This window comes from Polyodon spathula, chromosome 18 (genome assembly GCF_017654505.1).
Source record: "Polyodon spathula isolate WHYD16114869_AA chromosome 18, ASM1765450v1, whole genome shotgun sequence".
In the NCBI taxonomy this organism is placed as follows: Eukaryota; Metazoa; Chordata; class Actinopteri; order Acipenseriformes; family Polyodontidae; genus Polyodon; species Polyodon spathula.
In genome coordinates this window covers 29,712,002-29,737,663 of record NC_054551.1, presented here as the reverse complement: position 1 = coordinate 29,737,663, position 25,662 = coordinate 29,712,002, and the positions used below count along the sequence as shown (strand labels likewise).

General features: G+C 36.3%; 1 protein-coding gene across 1 annotated transcript; it reads left to right on the top strand.

Annotated features, from left to right (window-relative positions):
- The first annotated feature begins 296 nt into the window (after positions 1-296).
- LOC121330889 (GPI-anchor transamidase-like) lies at positions 297-25,597 on the top strand. The gene is made up of 11 exons (XM_041277807.1): positions 297-406; positions 1,251-1,304; positions 1,418-1,509; positions 2,967-3,102; positions 3,270-3,381; positions 3,645-3,741; positions 5,864-5,981; positions 6,472-6,582; positions 9,085-9,257; positions 12,621-12,696; positions 22,156-25,597. Exons 1-11 carry the CDS (start codon positions 311-313, stop codon positions 22,270-22,272), a joined length of 1,182 nt encoding a protein of 393 aa, XP_041133741.1. The 5' UTR covers positions 297-310; the 3' UTR covers positions 22,273-25,597.
- The last annotated feature ends 65 nt before the right edge of the window (positions 25,598-25,662 follow it).

Below are 25,662 nucleotides of genomic sequence, written 5' to 3'. Positions count from 1 at the left end.
AAGAAACAATACTAATAATAATACTTAAAACAAAACAGATTAGTTAAATGTATTTGTTTTGTTTTTTGTTTGATCGTTTTGGTGTTATACAAATGAGAGGACAGCATTATACATTAACACATATTGTAAGTGTGCAACAGGGACATACCGACCAACAATCATAACTGTTACTCGAATTATTTACTGCAACTCCAAAATTGCTCTCTGTGGGCATCCGATTGCTGTAAAACTAATACGACCACATTTGTTGTTACCCACAGGAAATACACCTTCTATAACAGTAACGACTTCCTGTTTCTCTGTGGTAAAAATGGCTGCTCGCAGGCAGGTTTCCCGGTCTCTGACTGTATTCTCATTACTGTGCTTATTTTGTTATCGGATAACCGTGGCAACCGATGAAATTGAGGTATATATTAACGTATTTAGGTTCTTGATGTGCATGTCTCAACTTTGTTAAACAAATCACAGAAGACTACATCTGGTCGAGCTAGATGAATGCATCACTTTTGCCGTCTAAATAAATTAAATATACAGCCGATCGCGTTTATGACAGTTCTAATCTAACTAAGGAATGCTTCATAAATCTGTCATTATTGTTGATTTACCGTTCCTTTTTTAAACACAGTTATAATAATAATAATCAAGTCAGCAGAACCCGAGTAGATTTAAAAATAAACCCATGTATGTGTAATATATGTGGTAAGGAGGGCTCTAATTATGATTTTAAATCCGGTAAAAGCAATTTAAATTAACTCGCTTTTTTGTATTCGGTTTGAATTAAAACAATAATAATAAGGAGCTGCATTTTTCACGTTATCAATGAAACAGAGTCTTCGTCTCATTCAAGTGCTGGAGAAAAAAACAAAAGTGATCTTGTTTCACAAGTAACGCTTTTCCAAGAGTTCAATTAAGAAACGCAATCGGCTCAGAGTGCTCAATATTGATTTCCCTGTAGACATCACCTAGATTGTGTGTGTGTGTGTGTGTGTGTGTGTGTGTGTGTGTGTGTATATGTATATATATATATATATATATATATATATATATATATATATATATATATATATATATATATATAATATAATGTATATAATGTTAAGTAAGAACCATGTTACTGTACAGTTCCGGTCTTGTTTACTTGTACTATCTATGAACTAGAGCGAGACAGAACACACTTGAAGAAATTTGATTATATATTGTGCAAGTACTCTTTGAAATGTGTGTGTATTTTCTTTCCATTTTCCTTTTAGCGGCAAGCAAATCAGTTTTTTGGAAGTGGACATACAAACAACTGGGCAGTTTTGGTATGTCTGCATAACAGATTTTATTAATGTATTTGAATAGTGGCAGAGTACATGGGATGGTTTAGGTGGTTTGTTCAGACAACTATCTTTTTATTTTTTTATTTGCTGTTCAGGTGTGTACATCCAGGTTCTGGTTTAACTATCGTCATGTGGCCAATACACTCTCAGTTTACAGAAGTGTCAAGAGACTGGGGATCCCTGACAGGTAAGGAACCCCTATCGTGTGTATCGTATAAATGCCCATGTGCATTTTTCACCATTATGAGGACATAAGAAAGTTTACAAACGAGAGGAGGCCATTTGGCCTATCTTGTTAGTTTGGTTGTTAGTAGCTAATTGATCTCAGATTCTCATAAAGCAGCTTCTTGAAGGATCCCAGGGTGTTGGCTTCAACAACATTATTGGTTCCAGACCCTCGCAATTCTTTGTGTGAAAAAAAATAAAGTGCCTTCTATTTTCTGTTCTGAATGCCCCTTTGCCTAATCTCCATTTGTGACCCCTGGTCCTGGTTTCTTTTTTCAGGTTGAAAGTCCCTTGGGTTGACTGTCAATATCTTTTAAAATTTTGAGTGCTTGAATCAGGTTGCCGCATAGTTGTCTTTGTTCAAGACTGAATAGATTCAATATTTTTAGCCTGTCTGCTTATGAAATGCCTTTTAAACCTGAAATAATTCTGGTCGCTCTTCTATGCACTCTTTCTAGAGCAGCAATATCCTTTTTATAGCGAGGTGACCAGAACTGAACACAATATTCAAGATGAGGTCTTACTAATGCATTGTACACTTAACATTACTTCCCTTGATTTAAATTAATCACTTTTCACAATATATCTGAACATCTTTTTTATAGCTTCCCCACATTGTCTAGATGAAGACTTTCTGAGTCAACATAAACTCCTAGGTCTTTTTCATAGATTCCTTCTTCAATTTCAGTATCTCCCATATGATATTTATAATGCACATTTTTTTATTGCCTTCGTGCAGTACCTTACACTTTTCTTTATTAAATGGCCTTGGATATCAAGCCTCGCTGACAGTGTATTTCTTCAAAGCTTATTGGTACTGCTTTTAAAGATCAATCATTTTAATTGTATATAATGCATATGAAGAGTACACAGGTGTCTTCTGTCATGTGTTTCCTCAAATTCTGAAAAATGAAGGAATATTTGAGATAGATGTTAAAGTTTATGTCAGTAGACCATGTGGTCTATCTTCATGTTCATTGTTGGCTGTACACAGTCTCCAGACACATTATTGAGTGTGCACATAATAAGAATCTAGGCTATCCATGTATTATTTATTTAACACTCCATCAGTGTATAAGTTTCCAAGTCCAGCATGTTGCAGTTTTATTCTTGTGTGATCCATCAATTTGGGTATCAATTCATTATTAATAGTGTTTTCTGACAACCAGCATGACCCATTCTTCGTAGCACCAAATCTTGCTGAGGGTCTCTTGTCTAGGTATTGGCCATGCCTAGTGTTTAGTTTCTACGTTTTGATAAGAATGAAAGTTGTTGTGCTGGCAGACCACTCAGACACATTTAGTGGTTGCTTGGGGTGCTAAGTACTTGTAGCTGTATTACAGTATGTGAAAAAGGCGTATCACAATTTTGTACACAGAGTACCTTGCTCATAGTTGCTTACTGATTTTGTTTACATAGTCACATCGTTCTGATGCTGGCAGATGATATGGCCTGTAACCATAGAAACCCCAAACCTGCTACTGTCTTCAGCCACAAAAACATGGAGCTAAATGTGTATGGGGATGATGTTGAAGTGGACTACAGAGGATATGAGGTATGAAAGATTCAATGCTACATAGTTGTTACTCCCCCAAAAAAACCAAAAAAAACACTGACTGGTAATGTAACAAATAGCATTTAAAACATCTGTTTATTAGTGTATAGTGTATATAAAGTAATTGTCTTGCTTGAATGTTTATTCGGTTCATGTTCTGTATACAGGTTACTGTTGAAAATTTCCTGCGTGTTTTAACTGGCCGCTTGCCACCGAGCACCCCTCGATCAAAACGACTGCTTTCTGATGACAGAAGTAACATTCTGATTTATATGACAGGTAGGGTTTGTGTATTACAATCCTTTGATAATAGTAGAGTACCTGTGCTGCATTCATTTAAAAAAAAGTAGCAGTTACTTTATGATGTTTATTGTTTCTAGTCCCAGAATTATCTTTTGTCCTGTTACAATAATACTGTACCTGAGCTACGGTTATTAATTGAATGCATGAAGGTAGATTTGTATTGTACAGAGGTCTATTGAATCTGACTGTGCCAAGTTTATAGCAATATTACCAGTGTTTTATCAAAAATGTTGTTGCAGGTCACGGTGGAAATGGTTTTTTGAAATTTCAGGATTCTGAAGAAATAAGTAATGTTGAGCTAGCTGATGCTTTTGAACAGATGTGGCAAAAAAGAAGGCAAGTACAGTATAATGCACACTAATGCCCGTCCTTTTATTTATTTACCTTCTTTCCCCAGAATAGTGTCTTTGACAGTGACTGACGGTTACAGCACCACCACCTGCTAAAAAATAACGGGCATGCCTGTACAGGGAGCATCTTTCAATATTTGATTTGGGTTCCTAAGTCCTTTCATCTGATCTCGCATAAGGTTTAATTCTTCTACTGTATAACGTCATACATCAAATGTGACAAGGAGATCTCTCATGAATGGATCTCTGCGCTTATTAGACATGGCAGAAATTGTCTGCATGGTTTGTAGATTTCTGCTGCTCCTGATAATTCGTGTTTTACATTCATAGCACAGATACGCATGGGTCCTTTAACTCTTGGTTGCAGTATTTGTCTGTAAGAGGTAGTTTGTAAGATTGTGTTACAACAGGGGCCCCTTGGGATATCAATTTCTAATGGAGAAACATCTGCTTTTCAGTAGGTGTAACGGGGTGATGTTACATACGTGGGTCATCACTGATTAGTACTGAATTGTACACAGAGCAGTGGGTGTTGTCACCGCGTGCAGATTTATTAAACAACAACAACACAGTTGCTGCCACTAGAGTACCAGCAATGGTAGCCCTAGTGTCAGATTTAATAAAAACAAACAAACAAAAAAAACCCTTAAAAATAAGTTTCACACAAGGCGAATGCAAACCTCATTAAAAGAGACATACCGCTCCAGGAACCTACTGTACTAAAAAACCCTCTCTATATACTAGTTGGGATCCACATCCCCTAAACTGACCTACTGCTGTTGGACCCAAAGTTCTGGCCTCCCAGAGGCTCCAGGTCATTGCGATGGTCCTGGCTGAGCTGGCGCTTTTTGAACTGTTTGCCGCCGCCTCCCCGGGCATGCCCCCAGCCAATCTGGTCCTCCTAATCACTCAGTGCTGGGCAAGCCAAACTGCTGAATTGGTTGCCCAGCAACTTGTCTCCTGTTCCGTGTCCCCGCTGCTCAAGTTTGCGCAAGAACCAGTCACAGACAGCAGGATACAAGTATTAATGGGGAGATGATGTTGAAGGTCACAGTAAAAAAGATAAAAAGCTTGGGACCAGCCTTTTTTAAATGACTGCTATTAAAACAATGTGTTGTAAAGTGGCATTGGGAGGCCCACAGTCAGCAGGGAAGGAAATAAAAATGTCCTTGTACCGTGTGTGAGAAAAAAGGCTGCATGTTCCTGCTGTGCTGATTGTTGCGAGCTGCATTAGTGTTCATGTGACATCCTGACCACCTCTGGGTCTGAAGCCATCTAATTTCTGCCATGCTATCCTGACAGCATGGCGGAATTTCTACTGACGTGTTCTGCAATGTCATTCTAAGATTTCTGTTTGGCCAGGGAAAATTTAAACTACTAATTGGAGAGAACCTGTTTAGGAAGCCTACTGCTAGCTGCCATATTACAATTTCAGTTGGAAAGAGGTAATTTTTTGTAGTGCGTTTTAACAGTAATTGGCTCTTGTACCCCTTTCACTGCCCCTTTATTTTACATTAAAAAACTAAATTTGAATCGTCTCCGAAGTACAGTATAATAGCTTTCTCCTTGAACCACCATATCCAAGAATACGATAGGAAAAAAATAAAAACAAATCTCAGTACACTTGTAGCAGTAAGTGTGAATTAAACAATGAAGCATCATCCTTTAGCTAGCAACTGAAAGATCGTATCAGGAAGCATTGAATTACTTTTACTTTTTTTACCCGAGAATGTCAAATTTGGAATTTCTTCATTGCTACTGTATTAATCTGAATAATTGACAGTAATTTAGTATAGTATATATCATGCAGTAAATTGGCTATTTAAAAGTTATTAAGCCCAGTAATGCACTGGTGAAATCTAAAATGTTAAATCTGAAGGGAAACAAATCGCAATTTTGATTTGAATGTGGAGAAAAAGGTCTGCAGATCAACTTAATCTTAGTCCTGGGCTCTGCAGACAATCAAATGTCCCTTCTATATGGTAAATCCTTTCTTTCAGTACAGTATACTGCAAAAAGCTTGCTTCTGTTGCTAATAGTAATCTACTATATGCTTGTGAGAAAGATGCCTCTGCTGTAGTTCTACTAATATGCACCTCATTTTCCAGGTACAGTGAGCTGCTGTTCATCATTGACACATGCCAAGGTGCTTCCATGTATGAAAGGTTCTATTCTCCAAATGTAATGGCCCTGGCCAGCAGCCAGGTTGGAGAAGACTCGCTTTCAGTAAGTCTCAAACATAATTATTGTTTTGTGTTACGTTTTGTACTGTAAGATTGTGCAGAGGATGATTTCACCAGGACTTTCTTTCTGCCTGTATAGCATCATACTCTACCAACCCATTAGCCAGAATTAGAAAAAAAAGGATAAAATGTACAATTAAATGAGATTACTGTAGCTTTCAATATAACACCCATTCATATTTCTACTACCAATACCCTGAATACATTGGGGTTGTGGGCAGATTACAGTTCCAGTTTACAAAATGTCTGAATAATTCAGAGCTATATTGTAATGCCTGAGAATTTTGCTTTTGTTTTGCTAAACCCAATTTTTAGGTAATTTTGAACGAACCTGCAATACTATTATTGTAACTTAAGTGTCACGAAAGTGAATATATGTGTTAGTGTAAAATATATGGATTTCTATATGTTTAGTGATGTTTTACATGAAAATGAGTCTGCTTTTCTAGAACTGTTCTTTTTCATTCTAATAGCACCAGCCTGATCTTGCAATTGGAGTTCATCTGATGGACCGATATACCTTTTATCTTCTGGAATTCTTGGAAGATATTCATCCAGCTAGTCAAGCCAATATGAATGATTTAGTAAGTAACTAAACACAACTTGAGGAGTTTTTTTTTTCAAACTGATTTCATTTTATTAACCAAATCTATATTGTTCAAAGGGAATTTATATACTCCGTTGTGAAATGACCTTGGTGCAGCACTACAAGGAAAATCTTTCTTTCTTGTATAAAGCTGAATAAGTGAATTAAAAGTTGATTAGAAGCAAAGTTTTTCAGCAGTGAATGGGGAGATGAAAAAGAACAGTAGCCTGTTGCACTCGCCTTGCTTTTAATCTTGACTAATCAATTGGTGACGTTTTAAAATGAATAAAGACTATGCCTCATTTTGGTGAATTGGACTGTGTTGGATACAGTAGACGCATGATAATAAGAAGCTTTTTAATAGCAGTAAAGGGAATTGTCGGCTAACACTAGAGATAATGTACATATCCCCTATCAAGAATATAATTAAGATGTGGGAACATCAAAAAAGTAGGTCATTGAGGTATTCCACAGCATGCAATGAAGTGGTCTTTTTTGGAAAGATCATTTCAAAAGTATTGCCTGTCATGTCATAACTTGTGTCCTGTACAGTAGCTATAGTGAAATAATGAGTTTTATAGTGAAGTTCACCATCAAAATTCATTTTCGGATAATACTTCTAATTATTAGTATTATTTCTGGTATATAATTAAAACCAAATGGATGTTCAACCTGTATTCAGTTCATACCAGTAAATATGCCAGTCCTTTGCCACGTTGTACTGTAAACATTTTTGTGTAAGGAACAAATATTGTCCTAATTTATTTCGGCAAGAAAACAATTCAATGAGAAGTTTGAGCTTCAAGAATGTTACATTCCAGTAGCAGTTTGCTTTAGTTGCGAAAACAGACTAACACCTTTTAATGGGGCATGTGGGGACTTCACATTAGTCATTGTCACCCTGTTCCTGGAAACTGCAGTATCTTATCACAGCTACAAGAACACTACACAAAGAAGCGAGCTGTTAGAATCTTCATGTGCAATCTTTCTTTCTTTGAGATTCAGGGTCTTGGTGAATAGTTGCTGCTTTCGGTGGAGCTATTGATTTGTCCAAAAACAACAACAAAAAAAATCTTACTTTACAAAAGGAGTGTGTGGGTTCTCGTTCTGCTTATCTTGTTAGATATTTGAACTGTCTGTACTGGTTGACAGGGTAGGGGAATAGTGTTCTTCATACCAATGATTGGCCAGTATAAAATGTCCATGGTATGATAACTGTAAAAAAATAAAATACCAGTCTGAATACTGTAAATAACTTGTCTATATAAAACTACTTTGAGAATAAGTAGACTTGTATTGTACAGGATGGTGAATAAAGTGACTGTTTCTTTCACTTTGTTGATTACGTGACATTTACTGTGACATGTTCCCCCAGCCACAGGGGTAATGAGGAGGCACCTGTACCTACATCTGTACATTCCTCACACTGCCATTTGTATATCCATTATGATACTTGGTCAAGTCATTCTTAAGCACAAACTATTAAGAGTTGGAATGTGTGGAAACAGCTGGTGCCTGTCTGATTGGAAATGTAGGTATGGTCAGGCTAGGTATTGAAGTGTTAAAGGCAGATATTTTGAAGACTGCAGCGCTGTTTTACTTGAAGAAATTGCTTCTGTCAGTGTGTGTCAATTTTGCAAAGGTCCTGAGGTCAGCATCCCTGCTGTTTATTTTTTTTTAATGCACTGGGCACAGAAGCATACACAGAGACAGTATATATATATATATATATATATATATATATATATATATATATATATATATATATATATATATATATATATATATATATATATATATAACTCAAACAAAATTGAGAGGTTAGAAGGGTTATCGGGCAGAAGCTGTCTGCAATTTTCAGTAGTGTTCTGGAAAAGGAACTGGTAAGAGGTTTGTAGGTTAAAGTCTTTTGGAACAGTTTGCTTGAAAGATAAGGGGATTTTTAGAGGCCTTTGCTACAACCATATTTTCTTATTTTACATGTAATCCTACTGGAGTTGGAAGATAAACATGATGGTTTCTGGCAGCTCTGAACCACCATGTACAATATGCAAAGGTTTTTGCAGTTTAAATGGAGGACCAACCCTTAAGACCTAAAAAAAAAAATATATATTTTCTAATGTAGAGTTTAACCCTTTCATGCAAGACGACCTAATTTTGTTCTTTACCATGTTATAGTCTTTACAGGGGACAAATGGAAGAAGCAAATGCACGATGACAATGAGTGCCATTTTCCCCCATGTAGAGCTACATATCTTTTCCAGTGATTTTCAGTATTTCATATATGGAAGGGTTAAATTAAATCAGTGTTTGTCATGCTTTTTTTTAAATGACTGTGATTTAATAGTTATGGCACTATCCTTTAATTGACACTACCTTTTAAATAAACCAGAAAAAAATCCTATACTGTATTAGTACTAGGATTTAGGGTGAGGTGTACAATGGAGCAACATGGACAACTTGCAGCACAGTCATACAAAATTGAACTTTTCTTTTGCAGTTCAAAGTGTGCCCGAAAAGCTTGTGTGTTTCCACACCAGGGCACAGGACTGACCTCTTCCAGAGGGACCCCAGGAACGTGCTGATCACTGACTTCTTTGGAAGTGTCCGAAAAGTGGAGATTACAACAGAGACTGTCAAGCTCATCCCAAACATCACTGAGAAGGATGAAAAGTGAGTATAACAAAATTCACGACATAAGGATCATTCACAGCAGTGTCATTTACAATGGAAACCAGTACTGTCTTTACTCTCCATATTTTATGTCATTAATTGTATTTAATTTACAAGGAAAAACATACGTCTACAAATGCTGTTTTAAAGCAACACTTTTTTTTTTTTTAAATAAATGTTTCCTGGGTCCCAGTAGTCAGAAACCGTATTCTGGAGCATGTTCTAATAAAAGTGTGTGTATGGGAGAAAAAGCAGCATTTGGCAAAGTGTCATCACAGGAATGTCTGAACAGTGTGCTCTGCCTCACATGGTAGTCAATGCACTGGTAACATGTAGGGCTGCTACGACTAAATCGTCAATCGATCTGTTCTATTCCTCATTATATACGTCGATTATAAATACTGGATAATCGATAAAAATAATTATTTGTAACATGCTTTTTTTTTTTTTTTTTTTTTTTTTTTAATTGTAATCGGTCTAACAGATTTGATTTTTACCCTGTTTTTTCTCCCAATTTGAAATGGTCTCCCCCCCCCCCCCCCACAAAGTATAGGTTTATTAAATCTAGATCACTGTTATTCAGATTACAAGTTTTGAAAAACAGGCTCCAGAGGACAATTATCACTGGCAAGTTATCTGTACTTGCTGTTACTTTCTCTTGAGGATCATCTTGAGCTTGCCAAAGCATGCAATTATCAAAGTTATTTTACAAATGGGTGTATTGCATTATAGGAAATACAAGCTGGCTTTGCCTTTTTAAACCATGCTGAAAAAAATAACCAATTGCACAGTTTGTAGTTTACAGCACCAGGTGGCAGTAGAGGCATATTAGCTGTAGTTCTCGTCCCCATGATGGTCTCATTTGGGTGTACTGCAGTTTCATTCACTTTCAATAAACAGTCATTGTGTTTGTTTTATTACTAATTAATTTTTTTTTGCAAAGCTATGCTAATACTTTTATTTAAACGTGTTAGTTAAATAGTTGACTATTGATCAAACAAAACACGCGCCATTGAAAAGTACATTGTTGTGTTTTTGCAATAGAAATCGTTAATTGACATGCGTGCATAGCAGTATGTTCAGATTTGCAAAGGGTCTATACAGCCTTACTGCTAAGTGATATACTTACATTCCACAGTAAAATGTGGAGCTTTACCAATTGATTAGAAGGTTTACAGTTACTCCTCTTCATGTGGAAGAACAGAAATGTACTATTTTGATACCACTGTAAATTTAACCCGTTAGCAGTGCACGAAATCTACCAGTTTAACCTAGTTTTTGTTCCCTAGCTTAAGGTGTTAATTAGAAACACTGTAAATTAATTTATTTCTCTGAGGTCATTGCTAATTAGCAACCTAAAATTAAATGCTTTTAGATATAACCTTGGTGCTTTTATGAAAGCTTTAAAAATTAAGAAACCTCATTAAGCAAATGTGAAAAAGTTTTTGTGCACCCAAATTGTAAACGCTTCTACGGTTGGGACCATGAAACGCGGCTTGAGACGAATGCTTTAAGATCACAGTGAAGCTGCATTCTTCCCAACAGAGCTTTTATTTATTTTTTCTTCTTTAAACCCATTTCTGAAGATTCTGTAACCATGACCAGTACACCAGCAGGGAATAACAATGAAGCTTGTGCGCTGTAGGTCTGTATTTGATCTTGAGTGCTTCAGCAGATGCGTTGCTATCAGGAAAGGGCTGTGAATCACAGCTACAGAGGACACAACCTCAATTTCTGACTCGGCTGTCGAGTAGTTTCTTTGAACCCCTTTTCCTGTTTGGCTTTGTTCTGGCGTTCCTTCCTCACTGATTGCAAGTATTGTGAATTTCACCCTGTCTACAAGGGACAGCAGCAGGAGCTGTTGAATCCCCCTCTACCAGTCCCCTTCATATTTTGTGAATTAAATACATTCTGAAGTGTATTCGTTTTTGTTTTGTTTTTTTTAAACAATAATAAAAAAAATCTTAAGTCTTAATAGATGGTGTCTAATAAGGTTTTAAATGTTACAAAAATGGTAATGCTCATATGTTAACTGACATAGTATTTGACCCATGCTGTGCGTCTCTCTCTCTCTCTCTCTCTCAACTCCCATGAATATTGACTTGTTAATATTTTATGAAAGTTTTATATTCATAGATTTTTAATTTTCAATTGGTTGTGCTCAGCACACCTGGATTTGCTTATTATCTGATGAACAAAACAATAACACTGCTCTAAATTGGTAATTTATACAATTGCATTGGCTGCTTTTTTTTTTTTTTTTTTTTTTGGAAGAATGATCCTTTTTTGTTTTGTTTTTGTATTTCTCTGTTCTTGATGTACCATAACTTAGGTATATTTACAGTAATGTTTACTCAACCCCTTGTACTGTATCTATCCATTTGGACATGTTTACAACTATATTTAGGAGAGGTTCAATGCTATTCACTTTCTCCTATAATTAAATGTCTACCAGCAGTTATGAATAACAGAACTATGAAATGTGATTTTGATTAATCAGAGTACAGTTTTAATTCTAAATTAAGTGTATGAATTGAAATTACCTTACCTGCCAGTCTAATTAATGTTTGATTTTTTTTTTTTTTTTTTTTCAGTCGGGTATTTCCAGTGCTTTATTATGATCATGACCACATTTTGGCAGTGTATAATACATTTGTTTTGCCCTGTACAAATGAAATCTGTACTTTAATTTTTTCAGCAAATAGCGATTGTGACCACAGGGCAAATGCAATGGCCCATGGGATTGTTTAATCATTCTGTGTGAGCATGTACAGTAAGTCCTTGGTATTCATTTAATCATAGACAGAACAACTGTGGAAATGCAGTGGAGAGTTTATTTGTTCTATGGCTGTCTAGGGAATGACTGTCAGTCTAATTCATTATGTGGAACAAAATGAGTTGCGTACCTGGCTGGGCTTGTGAATCGCTGGCAGTAAATTTCCTGTCTTCAGTTATACAATGCTGAAATACAAGAGTGACCTGGGTTTAGTAATTTCATAGATATTTCCAGATGCTGAGTTCTTCATTCCATTGATGTAATGTGCCAAACAATAAACAATACGGTGGATGCTTTTTTTAAAATAAACAAGTCTGTACTATTTATGCATTGCTTGATATTTGTGTATTTTACAAATCAACTTCTCATACCCCATAAGACATAAAATATGCCGTGTCGCCTGTGGTGTGAAAGATATTTTTTCAAAAGTGTATATTCTATTAGTTTTGTTGCATGGTGTCCAGTGTGTAGAAACATTAAATACGCCCTTTCGACACACACTTTCAGATAATTTCATTATTGACCACATGCTGCCTAATCTGCTCTTTCCAGATATAATGTTGCTGTCCATTGTTTCTGTTTTTCAGACTGACTGAGGAATTGATGCTTACTGAACCCCAGAAGTATGTTGAACAAATACCTGTGGCTGAAATAATCCATCAGGTAAAACTCACAATCTGTTTTATTGCATTGATTGAAATTAAGGTGGAAAGTCCCTCACTAGACAAATTGGTGTAATACACACTGGTTTTCAGCTGCAACAGCAGCCCCAGTATATTGATAATCAGTATTTATGTGCAAATTTGCGTGTGATGTCCAAACTATAACCTATTGCATTATTGATGAGGGCTTGCCATATATTGTATTCAGCCAGTATAGTGGGGGAATAGGAATACCTAAGCACCTTGTGGGAAGTAGGTCTTTTATAAATATCAAGCACTTTTGAATCCAAACAGGCACCGTGATATGAAGTAGCAAGCAGTTATTAATAACCTCAGCTTCTTCAAACTGTGTTTCATCACACGGTCAGGCTGGAATAAATGGAGCTGGTAATCCATTTTCTAGCAGTCTCCATGCTGACCCTGAAACAGCATGTTGCTTTATTGGAACACTTTGTGAAAATGGTATGCCCCCTATGGGATTTCACCTCCCATGCCTTTCATTGTATACTGCAAGCTGCACATTGGTAAGATCAAAACATATGTAAATGTACTGTAGATCTGACCTGTTGCATTCATTCAATGTTTTAATCAATTATCCATCTTTTATTACCAAAAAAAAAAAAAAATTATTGTTCTCCCTTACTGCATTAGTTTACCGCGGGCAACTCGATTTCAAATTATGAGAAGAACATGAACCTCATTTAAAACTTTCACATGCTCAATCTTTTTCCTTATATATCCACCTGAGGGAAAGTAATTGCTGCAGCCAACACATGGAAGATTCAAAATGAGAAGCGGTATGTGTGGCAGGAACTCCCTGGAGTTGTCGGTGCTTCAAATAGCCGACAGGCTGTAAATGTCATATGTTTAAAATTCAGTCTTCATGCGTGGCTTTCCCCATAAATGAAACGAACAGTGGAGCAGGCAGCAAGTCGGTACTCTTTTAACAGCAAGAGCAGTGGGAAACAGACTAAAAGCTGCATGGAATAGTAAAACGGGTACCATACCATCCGGTTCACTATTATTCATATTCTGAACATCCCTGACCAATCTGGTTGATTCGTTCACTCCGATTCCAAAAATGTACAGTTTTGTTTGAAGGTTTCTCGTGCACTGTATTGCAGAGCATTCAGGTGTGCTGGACACAGCATTCTAGTACTAACAAGCACTATCAGAAATGGAGCCAGCCTTTTAAGAGTATGACTACAAAGGACACTTTTAAAGAGAATATTCAGAACAAGGAAGACTTTGAAGGAAACTTAATGAGCACAACACTTATCTTGGGGGTGTGTTCCTTATAAAAGTCATACAGAATATTTATAAGATGGTCAGTAGGTTGTTTTTTTTTTTTATACCAAAAAAACCGGCACACTCTAGAAAGACATAAGGACTCTTGATAGTACTGGTTTGGAGACCACAACTTAGATGTCGTCCTGTAAGATAACACTATTTAATATCTATGGGAGAACTATTATTGCTTTATAATACATTTTGATTATTATTGTAAGATATTAGAATCCAACGACGACAACATTACATTAATATATATATATATATATATATATATTTATAGTACATGTATTACCTGACTCTGCAACATCAGCCAAAAACAGACCTAATGAAAGTGTAGTTTTCACAGCAGACCCCCACTGAGAGCGAAATAGAGAGAATGAGTAAACAGATAATGTCTTGTGAAACCGCATGAAAGGTGTTGAGTGTGTGATGAATTTGACTTTCACATGTTCAAAATCAGTCGAACTCTGTCAGTTGCAGGCACCTAAAAATAATTTGATCATAATATTTTTGAATTATTTTTTCTTTTTCAAAAAGATAACATTTAATTGTACAGGGCACTCCGCATGTATGATTAGTAAGAGTTAAGTGACTTGGGTAGCGGAGAGTATGGGTTACCAGTGGGACTAAACATAAAGAGCAAATATTTGTGTGGAATGTCTACCTCCAGCGGAATGCTTTGTTTATGCAAATACAAATCTTGTGGTAGAATTCAGACTAGAAGCAGTGTGACTGAGATGAGAGAATTTATTTTGTGTTCTATTTGTTTAAGCAGAAGATGCTGTGAAAAGGGCATGCGGCAGTTTTGTAGGCTGGGTGTAAGGTATTGCAGCTGAAGGGCTTTTGAAAATATAAAGACTGTATAGAGGGGTTGATCGGATGGTTCACAATTCTAAGCCTTTTCATGATGAGTAGCGTAGATTGCAAGACACAGGATCAAATCTGCCCTTTTAGAAAGAAAGCACAGATTGAAGTGGGTTAGGGCAGGGGCCCACATGTTCAGCTGCATTAGGCACTGTGGCCCACTAGCACTTCTTGGGGAAAATGTCAAATTAAGAACATTTTTTATGTATAAACCTGATCTAAACTGTCCTTTATTGATTTGAATAAATATTGTGAAAGATGGAATTCACAGACTATGCATGGAGTGAAAATACAATTTTTTGAAACCCCATAATTTTAGTAAATAAAATAAATTGTAAAAACTAAACAGACGTTTTTCAAACCTTTTAAATTAGGTACCTTTTGTATAAATGCAGTTATTTTTCTTGGTCATCAAACAAGAAAGAAGTGCATGTCTCATTATTCCCATTCATAAATACAATTTCAGAACACTGTGTAACTAAAATGTCCAGTTGGTACCTCTCACTCTAATTAGTCACAAAAACATATTTCATAGGCGTCAATAGAATTTAAGTGAATGTTATCAAGCACAAAAGTTAGTATGAAACTGTTTCTACAAAAGGAAAAAAAAAACATTCCAGCACCTCAAAACTGAGCCCACAGTACAAACGCATTCAGACTTCTCTAGCTGCCTTTTTGTTCTTTATACTTTGCAAAACGTATTCTTTAGTAGCGAATTTGACATATTGTAATTTTATCAGTCCTGAACACACTTTTTACATCTGCCAGCAGAGCGATCACATGACCTTAACACTGCCCTATTGTCAGAGCTCTCTTTACATCCCACTTACTGGTGTTAGTGCTGATTTTGTGAATTTCTGCTTTGATTGACAGTAAAAAAATATGTAGAATGTCATTGCTCCCACGGCTCACAGTTTGGGATCCCCTGGGGTAGGGTGTCCTGACGGCAATCTATTGGAAGTGCATTTTTATTTTGAAGAGAAAAATCCTGGTCCAGGGGTTGAGTATTGGTATGTATGCGTGAAGCAAGAATTGTGAATGTTATCACATGGTGCATACAGTTAGATTTTATTTGTGCCATTTAAAGTGTTTTGCTCATTTGAAGACCTAGCCTAAGTAAAGTTGCTGTATTGTATTTTAAAATATGGTTCAGTAAGTGAAGAAGGTACTATTAGGGAAGTTAGCAAGCAATAATAAAAGTAAAATCTCCTTTATCAAGCAAGTAATGCCTTGTGCAGAGTTCTAATTCTTACCGAAAGAACGTTCAAGTATTTAACAACAGGAAGTGTAATTAGAAAATGCCACATCAATTTAAAGATTGTAGCAATACAATAAGATGGTGGTCAGTTGTTCACTTTTTTTTCCTAGGGTCTTTCACTGTACAGACAGATTACAACTTTGAAATGCTTTTAATAAAAAATTTCTCATTCAGTAAAGGCCATGGTATATCAAGACCCACAAAGATGTTTTCATTTAATAATACACCACCCAAATCGGTGGAATCATTGTGTAGAAATAAAGTGGGGGGGGGGGGAGGAGTTACATTCTGAACCAACATTTCTGCAAAGTGTCAAAAGAAAACACTTTGGTACGTTTGAATGAGAGCAAGCCACTAGGGTAGCAGGCAGATATGAAACTGATGAAATGTAATGCATCTAATGGGAACACAGGACTTATATCTCATTACATTAATGTGCAGGCTTTTATAGCTGCTTGGTATAATACACCATTATTATCAAAACCTTTCTCCTCGCATAACGATTTCACAGTCGTTATCAAACAACATAATGGCTGGAAGTTCTGTACTAGATGAATGTGGTCTTTTAAAATAGTTATCTCAAGAATACAGTAGACCTCTGCAGCTATAATATGCTGCATTTTCCAAGTTGAGTGAACAAATAGGCCACCAAACCCCTGGAATTTCCTTGCTGTTCTGATCAAATGTATCTCTTTTAACAGACTGCATACAAAGATTAGTGTAAATTGAATATCAATATTGAGTCTGGCCTTTTAAAAGTGTATCTAGTGTCACGCCATCATCAGTTGAAAGTAAAAATATGAATATAAAATACTAAGACTATCCACCAGAGCAGGGCTGATGAATGAGAATAGATAGCAGTATTGGCAGATCACCTTCCAACCTCTGAGCGCCAATCGTTTTCTTAAATAATACACCAGAGTTGAATTTTGATGAAACATTTCTCATTTCCTTTGAAAGTGACTGAAGTGTGTAGAATAAAATCTAGAATGGGTGAAACTGATGTGCAATACGAGTCTTATTTCCATTCCTGACACATGCAAGTAGGATGAGCTTTTGTTTTGTTTGTTGTTTTACCTGAACCTCTTTCTGCACATTTTGTGGCTGACTGATTGCCAGTCCTGTTGTTAATGATGTTCAATAACTGCCCAGAAGAGGTGGTTGTTTAGAGTCAGAATGGCATTGAGGTTTGCTTTGCACACTGTTGCAAGCTGTGCTGTGCTCAGCAGATGTGTTGCATCTCACTATGCAGTAAATTGGACTGAACAAGTAACCTGGTACAGTAACACAGGCAAGACCCCACCATGTGCGTTTCCAGGTTTGTGCAGCAGTTTCTATGAAGATAGTCTCAAACCATTAAAATTATATGAGAGATACTCTTGACATGTGCAGTTGCTACTTTAGATTCAGACGCTATCACAATTTCTGTGACATTTTGTAAGCTGATAACTAAAACAATCAGGCTTTCTGTAATAATACTATAATAATACATTTTACTTTTATATAGCACCTTTCATAGTGGACCACCATTACAAAGTGATTTACAGTGGTAGGCTGTGAACTGTGCATTATATGCAGTCACTTACAATAGAACATTAATTTAACATCTCATCTGCAGGATGGAGCGCAAGGAGGTTAAGTGACTTGCTCAGGGTCACACAGTGAGTCAGTCAGTGGCAGAGGTGGGATTTGAACCGGTGACCTTCTGTTTCAAGCCCTGGATTTTAACAACTGGACCACGCTGCCTCCTATATTAATAATTATACTGTTCTTGCAACACCACGACATGAAAATCCTAAATAAGGTTTGCTTTTAGGTGTAGCATGCTGTTCAAAGTTTTTATCAGACAATTATTTTTGTCTACAGTACATTTCAAGTCATCAATATTTTAAAATAGAAACTATTCGTAGCTCTCACATGGTTGTAGGTTACTTGGGGGTGGATTTTTGGAGCAGATGGTTCTCTTTCTGAACGTTTGCTTGCAAGATGTATTCATTTGTAGCATAACACGCAATCATTGCACACATTACATCATTAGCTCTGTGACTTGTTTTGTGAAGCGAGTCATCCTGTCCCTATAAATTCAGATAGTGCTGGAGGCAGTAAGAAGCTTTACAGCAGTGCATATACCTTGCAAAATTCAAAGGTCCCTTTTAAAATATGTAAGTCTGCATCTTGTTGCTGAGTTAGCATGTTATAAATAAATTCTGCACTTGGGAAGAAACCAGTGGGAGAGGTGGGACAGATTCTTAAAAGGTCAAAGCTTTCATTTAAGAACATAAGAACATAAGAAAGGTTACAAACGAGAGGAGGCCATTCGACCCATCTTGCTCGTTTGGTTGTTAGTAGCTTATTGATCCAAGAATCTCATCAAGCAGCTTCTTGAAGGATCCCAGGGTGTCAGCTTCAACAGCATTACTGGGGAGTTGATTCCAGACCCTCACGATTCTCTGTGTAAAAAAGAGCCTCCTATTTTCTGTTCTGAATGCCCCTCTGTCTAATCTCCATTTGTGACCCCTGGTCCTTGTTTCTTTTTTCAGGTCGAAAAAGTCCCTTGGGTCGACATTGTCAGTACCTTTTAGTATTTTGAATGCTTGAATTATATTGCTGCGTAGTCTTCTTTGTTCAAGACTAAACAGATTCAATTCTTTTAGCCTGTCTGCATACGACATGCCTTTTAAACCCGGAATAATTCAGGTCGATCTTCTTTGCACTCTTTTTAGAGCAGCAATATCTTTTTTTATAGCGAGGTGACCAGAACTGAACACAATGTTCAAGATGAGGTCTTACAAGTGCATTGTACAGTTTTAACATTACTTCCCTTGATTTAAATTCAGCACTTTTCACAATGTATCCGAGCATCTTGTTGACCTTTTTTATAGCTTCCCACATTGTCTAGATGAAGACATTTCTGAGTCAACAAAAACTCCTAGGTCTTTTTCATAGATTCCTTCTCCAATTTCAGTATCTCCCATATGATATTTATAATGCACATTTTTATTTCCTGCATGCAGTACCTTACACTTTTCTCTATTAAATGTAATTTGCCATGTGTCTGCCCAGTTCTGAATCACTCCTCCTATTTTTGTGTCATCTGCAAATTTAACAAGTTTGCTTACTATACCAGAATCTAAATCGTTAATGTAGATTAGGAATAGCAGAGGACCTAATACGGATCCCTGTGGTACATCACTGGCTACCACACTCTATTCTGAGGTTTCTCCTCTAATCAGTACTTTCTGTTTTCTACAAGTTAACCACTCCCTAATCCATGTACATGTGTTTCTTTGAATCCCTACTGCATTCAGTTTGAGGATTAATCTTTTTTGCGGGACTTTGTTAAAAGCTTTCTGGAAATCTAAATAAACCATGTCATATGCTTTGCAATTATCCATTATCGATGTTGCATCCTCAAAAAAATCAAGCAAGTTAGTTAGACATGATCTCCCTTTCCTAAAACCATTTTTACTGTCTCCCAAGACCCTGTTACCATATAGGTAATTTTCCATTTTGGATCTTATTATAGTTTCCATAAGTTTGCATATAATAGAAGTCAGGCTTACTGGTCTGTAGTTACCTGGTTCAGTTTTGTTTCCCTTTTTGTGGATCGGTATTACATTTGCAATTTTCCAGTCTGTCGGTACCACCCCTGTGTCAAGAGACTGTTGCATGATCTTGGTTAGCAGTTTGTAAATAACTTCTTTCATTTCTTTGAGTACTATTGGGAGGATCTCATCCGGCCCAGGGGATTTGTTTATTTTAAGAGCTCCTAGTCCCTTTAATACTTCTGCCTCAGTTATGCTAAAGTTATTTAAAACTGGATAGGAACTGGATGACATGTGGGGCATGTTGTCCATATTCTCCTTTGTAAAAACTTGTGAAAAGTAATAATTTAATATATTTGCTATTTTTTTTTTCTTCATCTACGATTTTGCCATTTGTATCTCTTAGATATTTAACATCCTCTTTGAATATTCTCTTGCTGTTGTAAAATTGGAAAAACATTTTGGTTTTAGCCCCTTTAGCAATGTTCATTTCTATTTCTCTCTTGGCCTTTCTAACTTCCTTTTTGACTTGCGTTTGCAGTTCTGTGTACTCTTTCTGTGTACTTTCTTTTTGGTCCCTTTTTAACGCTCTGTAACGTGCATTTTTTCGCTGAATATTTTTTTTAATTGATCTATTAAATCATTTTGGCAATTTAGTTTTACATTTAGATTTGTCTACTTTAGGGATGTAATTGTTTTGCGCCTCTAGTACTACATTTTTGAAGAACAGCCATCCTTTTTCTGTGGATGTTTTCTCTATTTGACTCCAATCTACTTCTGTTAGTCTGTTTCATACCTTCATAGTTTGCTTTTCTAAAATTGTAAACCTTAGCTTTAGTCATTACTTTGGGGGTTTTAAAAATATTTCACATGAGGCCATGTTGTGGTCTGAGTTTGCTAGTGGTTTTATGACCTCTGTTTTAGTTATTCTGTCTTCGTTATTTGAAAAGACTAAATCAAGGCATGCCTCCCCTCTAGTCGGTGCCTTGACAAATTGTGTTAGGAAGCAGTCATTTGTCATTTCCACCATTTCAGTTTCATCCGTCGTGCTCCCCACTGGGTTTTCCCATTTTATATGGGGGAAATTTAAATCCCCCATTAGTATGGCTTCTCCTTTGCTACACGCATTTCTAATGTCATTGTGTAACAGATTCTAAAAGTCACGTATTTCATTTACATGTAAATCTTTGTTTTCCATATTTAAAATTTGAAGTCTATTTGTGATAGATTTATCAGCAGTACATTTAGAATTGTGGTTTGTTTTGACTGCAGTTTGTATCCTTTTTATAGATAAAAATGCTTTTGCCCTGTGCGATCCATTGATGGATAGTATGAGGTATACACCTGCCTTTGTTTTTAATACTCGTTGGATTGTAACGGATATACTTTGGTGCTTTTGAAAGATAAAGGATTAGCAAGTACCGTGGAGTAAGCTGCATATCTTCTGTAAGCCTTGTCAGACCATTCTCTTCTGGGGGTAGGAGAGAAGTTTAGTTTTCAATCTTTGCCAAATTATTTGGTATTTTAATTACCGCTGTCACTATTTTATTTATTTATTTTTTACATGTAAATGTCGTGACATTCAGAGATGAAAGGCTAAGTCATTAATCCTCCCAAAATGCTGACTTCAGGCCCAGGGCTGCTAGACTGCTTGTGGTTACTGTGAGTTAAGGTTGCTTATGTGTTGCTTTAGTCCGTGTATAAGAGCAGCTACAGAAGAGGACTCTCGGGAGGTCAGTAGATTTTTGAGCAAGAGTAATTAATCAGAAATACAAGGTGCCACTTCACAGGAGATGTCTGTCCAGGGTTAAGAACGTTGTGACTGATTGCAGAAAGATGCTGGTGAAATGTGCAGTACAATAAGGCTAAGCCTACATGTTAATTAGAGTGATTTGAATGAGAACGCTTCAAGAAACACATTCGTGTTTGAGAAACCCTACCCCAGTGGAGTCTAATACCCAAGCTGGCTATCTTGTAATTTTTGACATGACTTATTACAAGCTGTACCTGGCAATAGGGATATTTATATTGGGGGACACACATACACACATATAATTAAAAAAAAGAAAATCATTGTAAATTAATTTTAAAATGTTTACATTTCTTTCCATGTACCGGGTCACCAATCAATTTGAAGCCATCCGTCGATGATGTGTCATCTTGAGTTATCAATGTCTTCAGTAAAAGGCTTAAACATGAGACCTATAAATGCCATTTGTTATGTGCTACCTACTCGGAGACAGATTGATTGATTAAATCCTTAGCATTTGGACATCTCAAGTAATTGCTCTGATAGTTTCGTCTTAAGGCACTGTTTTGGATGTCCAGTATTGCCATCTATGCTGGATTCCCTCTAGGTGCTGTAGCCATTGTTTAAACTAATAATACAAACCTGTGAAATTAAAATGTCCTGCAGTTTGTTCTTAAGTATGTAGTTATGGAATAATACTGTACTTGAATGGTGCTACCAGATGTCGCCCTTTTTGATTGTGTTTTACAGAAACCAAAACAGAAGGACTGGCACCCTCCAGATGGATTTATCCTTGGGCTGTGGACATTAATTATCCTTGTGTTTTTCAAAACTTATGGGATCAAGCATTTGAAGCACATATTTTAAGGCATTTACCTTCAGTTTTCTGAAATCCCTTTCTGCGGTCTTTCTCCCAGAGGAAAAAAAGCTTGTGTCGCAATGGTAGAATCTTTAACTTCTGTTTTTTTGTTTTTTTTCTCCTTCCTCTCTTTGAAGTGGCACCTCTGGGTTAGTGGTCCTTTACTAAATTACCATGGTAGGAGCAGAAAAGCATTGTGTTCTAGAATTTCAGATTGCTGCTGGTAAAATAGCACACAAAACAATTAAACACTGGTTATGTTTTAGTAAGGGTCATTCATTTTGAAGAGCAGGCTTAAATTTAAATGTAATGGCAACTCAGTCTAGGTTGTGCATAAACCTCTTATTAAGAAAGTGTGATTGGTTTCACAGACACTGATTGCCACCAATATCAGACTCCCTTACTTAAAGTGAAGTTAGGTAGTCCAAGATTAGTGCTAATCATAGTCTGTTAAACCAGTCATCTACTCTCCTCCGTTGTATTTGAATATGTTCTGGTTAATACACCCACATACTAAAAGCTGGCTAGTACAGCAGGAAGATTGGTTTGGTTTGTAAGGTGTAAATGTATAATTTATGTTGTGTTGTATAAATGGATGTTCTTTTTATATAAACGTGAATTCATTTAATTCCAGTTATTCTTTTTCATTGATTATTTGAATGATCTATATGCACACTACTGGAAAATGTTCAAAACTAACAATACTAAGACTGGAAGGAAACCTATTTTACATCAGCATTTTCAAGATACATTATGGTTCCTTAAACATTTGAGGCTATATTATGTACATTTTATGTATTTTTCTTCTTAAGTCAATATGTCTCTCTTTCTCAAATCAAATGTTTGGCTTCCTTTTGCAGATAACAACAAAATAAATGATCTAGTTTTTTCCCTGAAGATGAAGAACACGTAATGTTGTTTGACAGAAAGTAATCCTGTGTAATGACTTCAGAACATTTTCTACTTGCAAATCCTCTTAGGTTTAAGTAAACGTCAGTCTTGCTTTCTTAGCCTGTTTGACAAGGTTTTGAGGGAGGAAAGTGTTCCTCTTCTGGGTTAAGTGCTGAATGTGAAAGGCAGCAGAAGGGAGAGGGGTGGATCTTTTAATAGCATTACAGATATTCCAAAGCTTAGCAAACCATATTGACTAGTGAGAAATGAACAAGCGTGAAAGATACAGCTGAGCTGTTTAATGAGATATATCGCATTATTAGGATTGGCTGCTTCACCAGTTGCCAGGTTTCATATATTTATCAGTTTGTAAAAAAGATCATTTATTTGTGTTTTAAGTGCCTGCTGTAAACTCTTTGTTTCTGTCGCCACTTCTTGAAGAGATCCTGCTGTGCGTCTCTTTGAAATTAAACTGATGATTAAAATGTAATCTCCTGATGAAAGGCTTGTGTAAAGGTCTGTCCATTAGTCGGCTCTTTAGGGAGATCTTTTAAAAAAAAAAGAAAAAACATATGTTTGCTGTGATGATTAAATATTTTATTCTTTAGAATGAAATTTGAACATTAAACGTATGACGGGTGGGGTGAATGACTGATTTAAAGTACTGGAGCACCACACCTTTGTTAATGTAATTACTGCCACCCTGACAGAATCAATTTATGGAAATTACCTACATCACCTTTCTCATATTTTGATCTTAATCTTGTGATTTATGTGACCTTAACTGGATTCAAATCTGTCAAAGACAAATTCATATGTAATCCACTTTGCCACTGCTTCCACTGTCTTTTCTTACAAAACTACCTTCTGTAGAAAGTGCTGAGCTTTCTTATTGCTTACTTACCTTATGATTGCATTTCCTTTCCATTCTCCCCCCCCCCCCACCTGACACACAACTAAACTATTTGACCAACTTGAGTGCAGCATCCTTGAATTAGTCCTGAATGGAAAAGAAAAGCCTTGATACCTCAAAGAGCATAGAAATTGTATTTAGAAAAGGACACAGTGGGATATGTTCCAAAAGCATTTCACACCAATATAATATGAATTTCTGATCCTAACGATTAGGTAACCTTGTTTTTTTTTTTCCCCAGGGCAATAGCAATGTAGCCCACTCCTTGAATGACGAGTAGGAACTATTACAAATCTTAAGTCCAGACAGGACCAACAGAAACTACGGGTGATAGAGGAATTCAGTATCATTTTGCCTTAGGGTTTATTTTTAGAATGAAATGGAAAACTTATCTCTAGTCTTGTCCTTTTACAGTTATTCCAAATTGCAGGCACTGTTAACTGCATATATGCAATACTGTGTTGGACTTTAGGAAGCAAGATATGTACTTGTGCATTTACTAGTGTGTTCATATAAAACATATACATGAAAAATAGTCCTTACTTAAATATAGGGCCATATTTAGCAACCAGCACATATAATTAAATAAAACATCTACTTTGAACCTAGCTGGCATTTAAGGAATACAAAAATTGTCAACATTATATGAACATGCTAGTAATTGCACAAATAAATATCTCACTTCCTAAACTTCAACACAGTGTTGCATTTTGTTTATTACATTTTATCATTGAAATGTCTTCACATTTATTTTTCTAAGTGCTACATGTTTTAGATCTCTAGTCCGAATACATTTGGACAGAACCTAATCGAACAAGTGATTTGTTTGGATACAGATTGTAACTTCCACGACAGAAATGCCTCATATAGTCTTTGTTTTTTATGGTTTTAGTGAAACTGTAATTCTCTTTTTTACAGCTGCTGTCGGCATGTGTTTTATTATGAAGGCATGGTTCAGGTTATATATCTACCAACAGGAGTGTAATGTAACTGCTGTGAATGTTCTTTCATGAATGTTGCTCTCATTTATTAGGTAGGATTTGTTTAATAAAAGAGCAGACACGCCTGAAAGATCGTTTATCATTTGACTGGAGTCTCATTAATCTGCAGTATTTACATGACATTTCATTTTTGTTGACTCGTTAATTATGTGTTTGGTTCTGCAAGCTCAAAGTATATGGAATTGCAGGGAACTCCTATATGTAATTAATTGAAAACTTTTTTCCTCCTTTGCATTACACAGCATGTGTTTTGACAGTGGTTTGCAGCCCCATTAATCACGCTGCTTGAGGTGCCGCATTTATGTGTCTATGAATATCAATAAATATGTAAAGTACATATTGCACCCTTCATGCCAGAAATGCAAGATGAAAATGCCATTTTACATTTGTGTGTGATATTGTTGCATCGGTGAATTCTGTGATGGCTTTTTCCCAAACTGAACATTTCTAAAGTGTGTGTGTTTGCTTGTACTGTTCTGCCCAAGCTGTGTTGAATTTAATGTGAAACAAATTTGCAATTGCACGTTACAATTTCTGTGTGTGTGTGTATGTTAATTTACAGTTAGGCTATGCTGACACAGTAAGTAACAAGG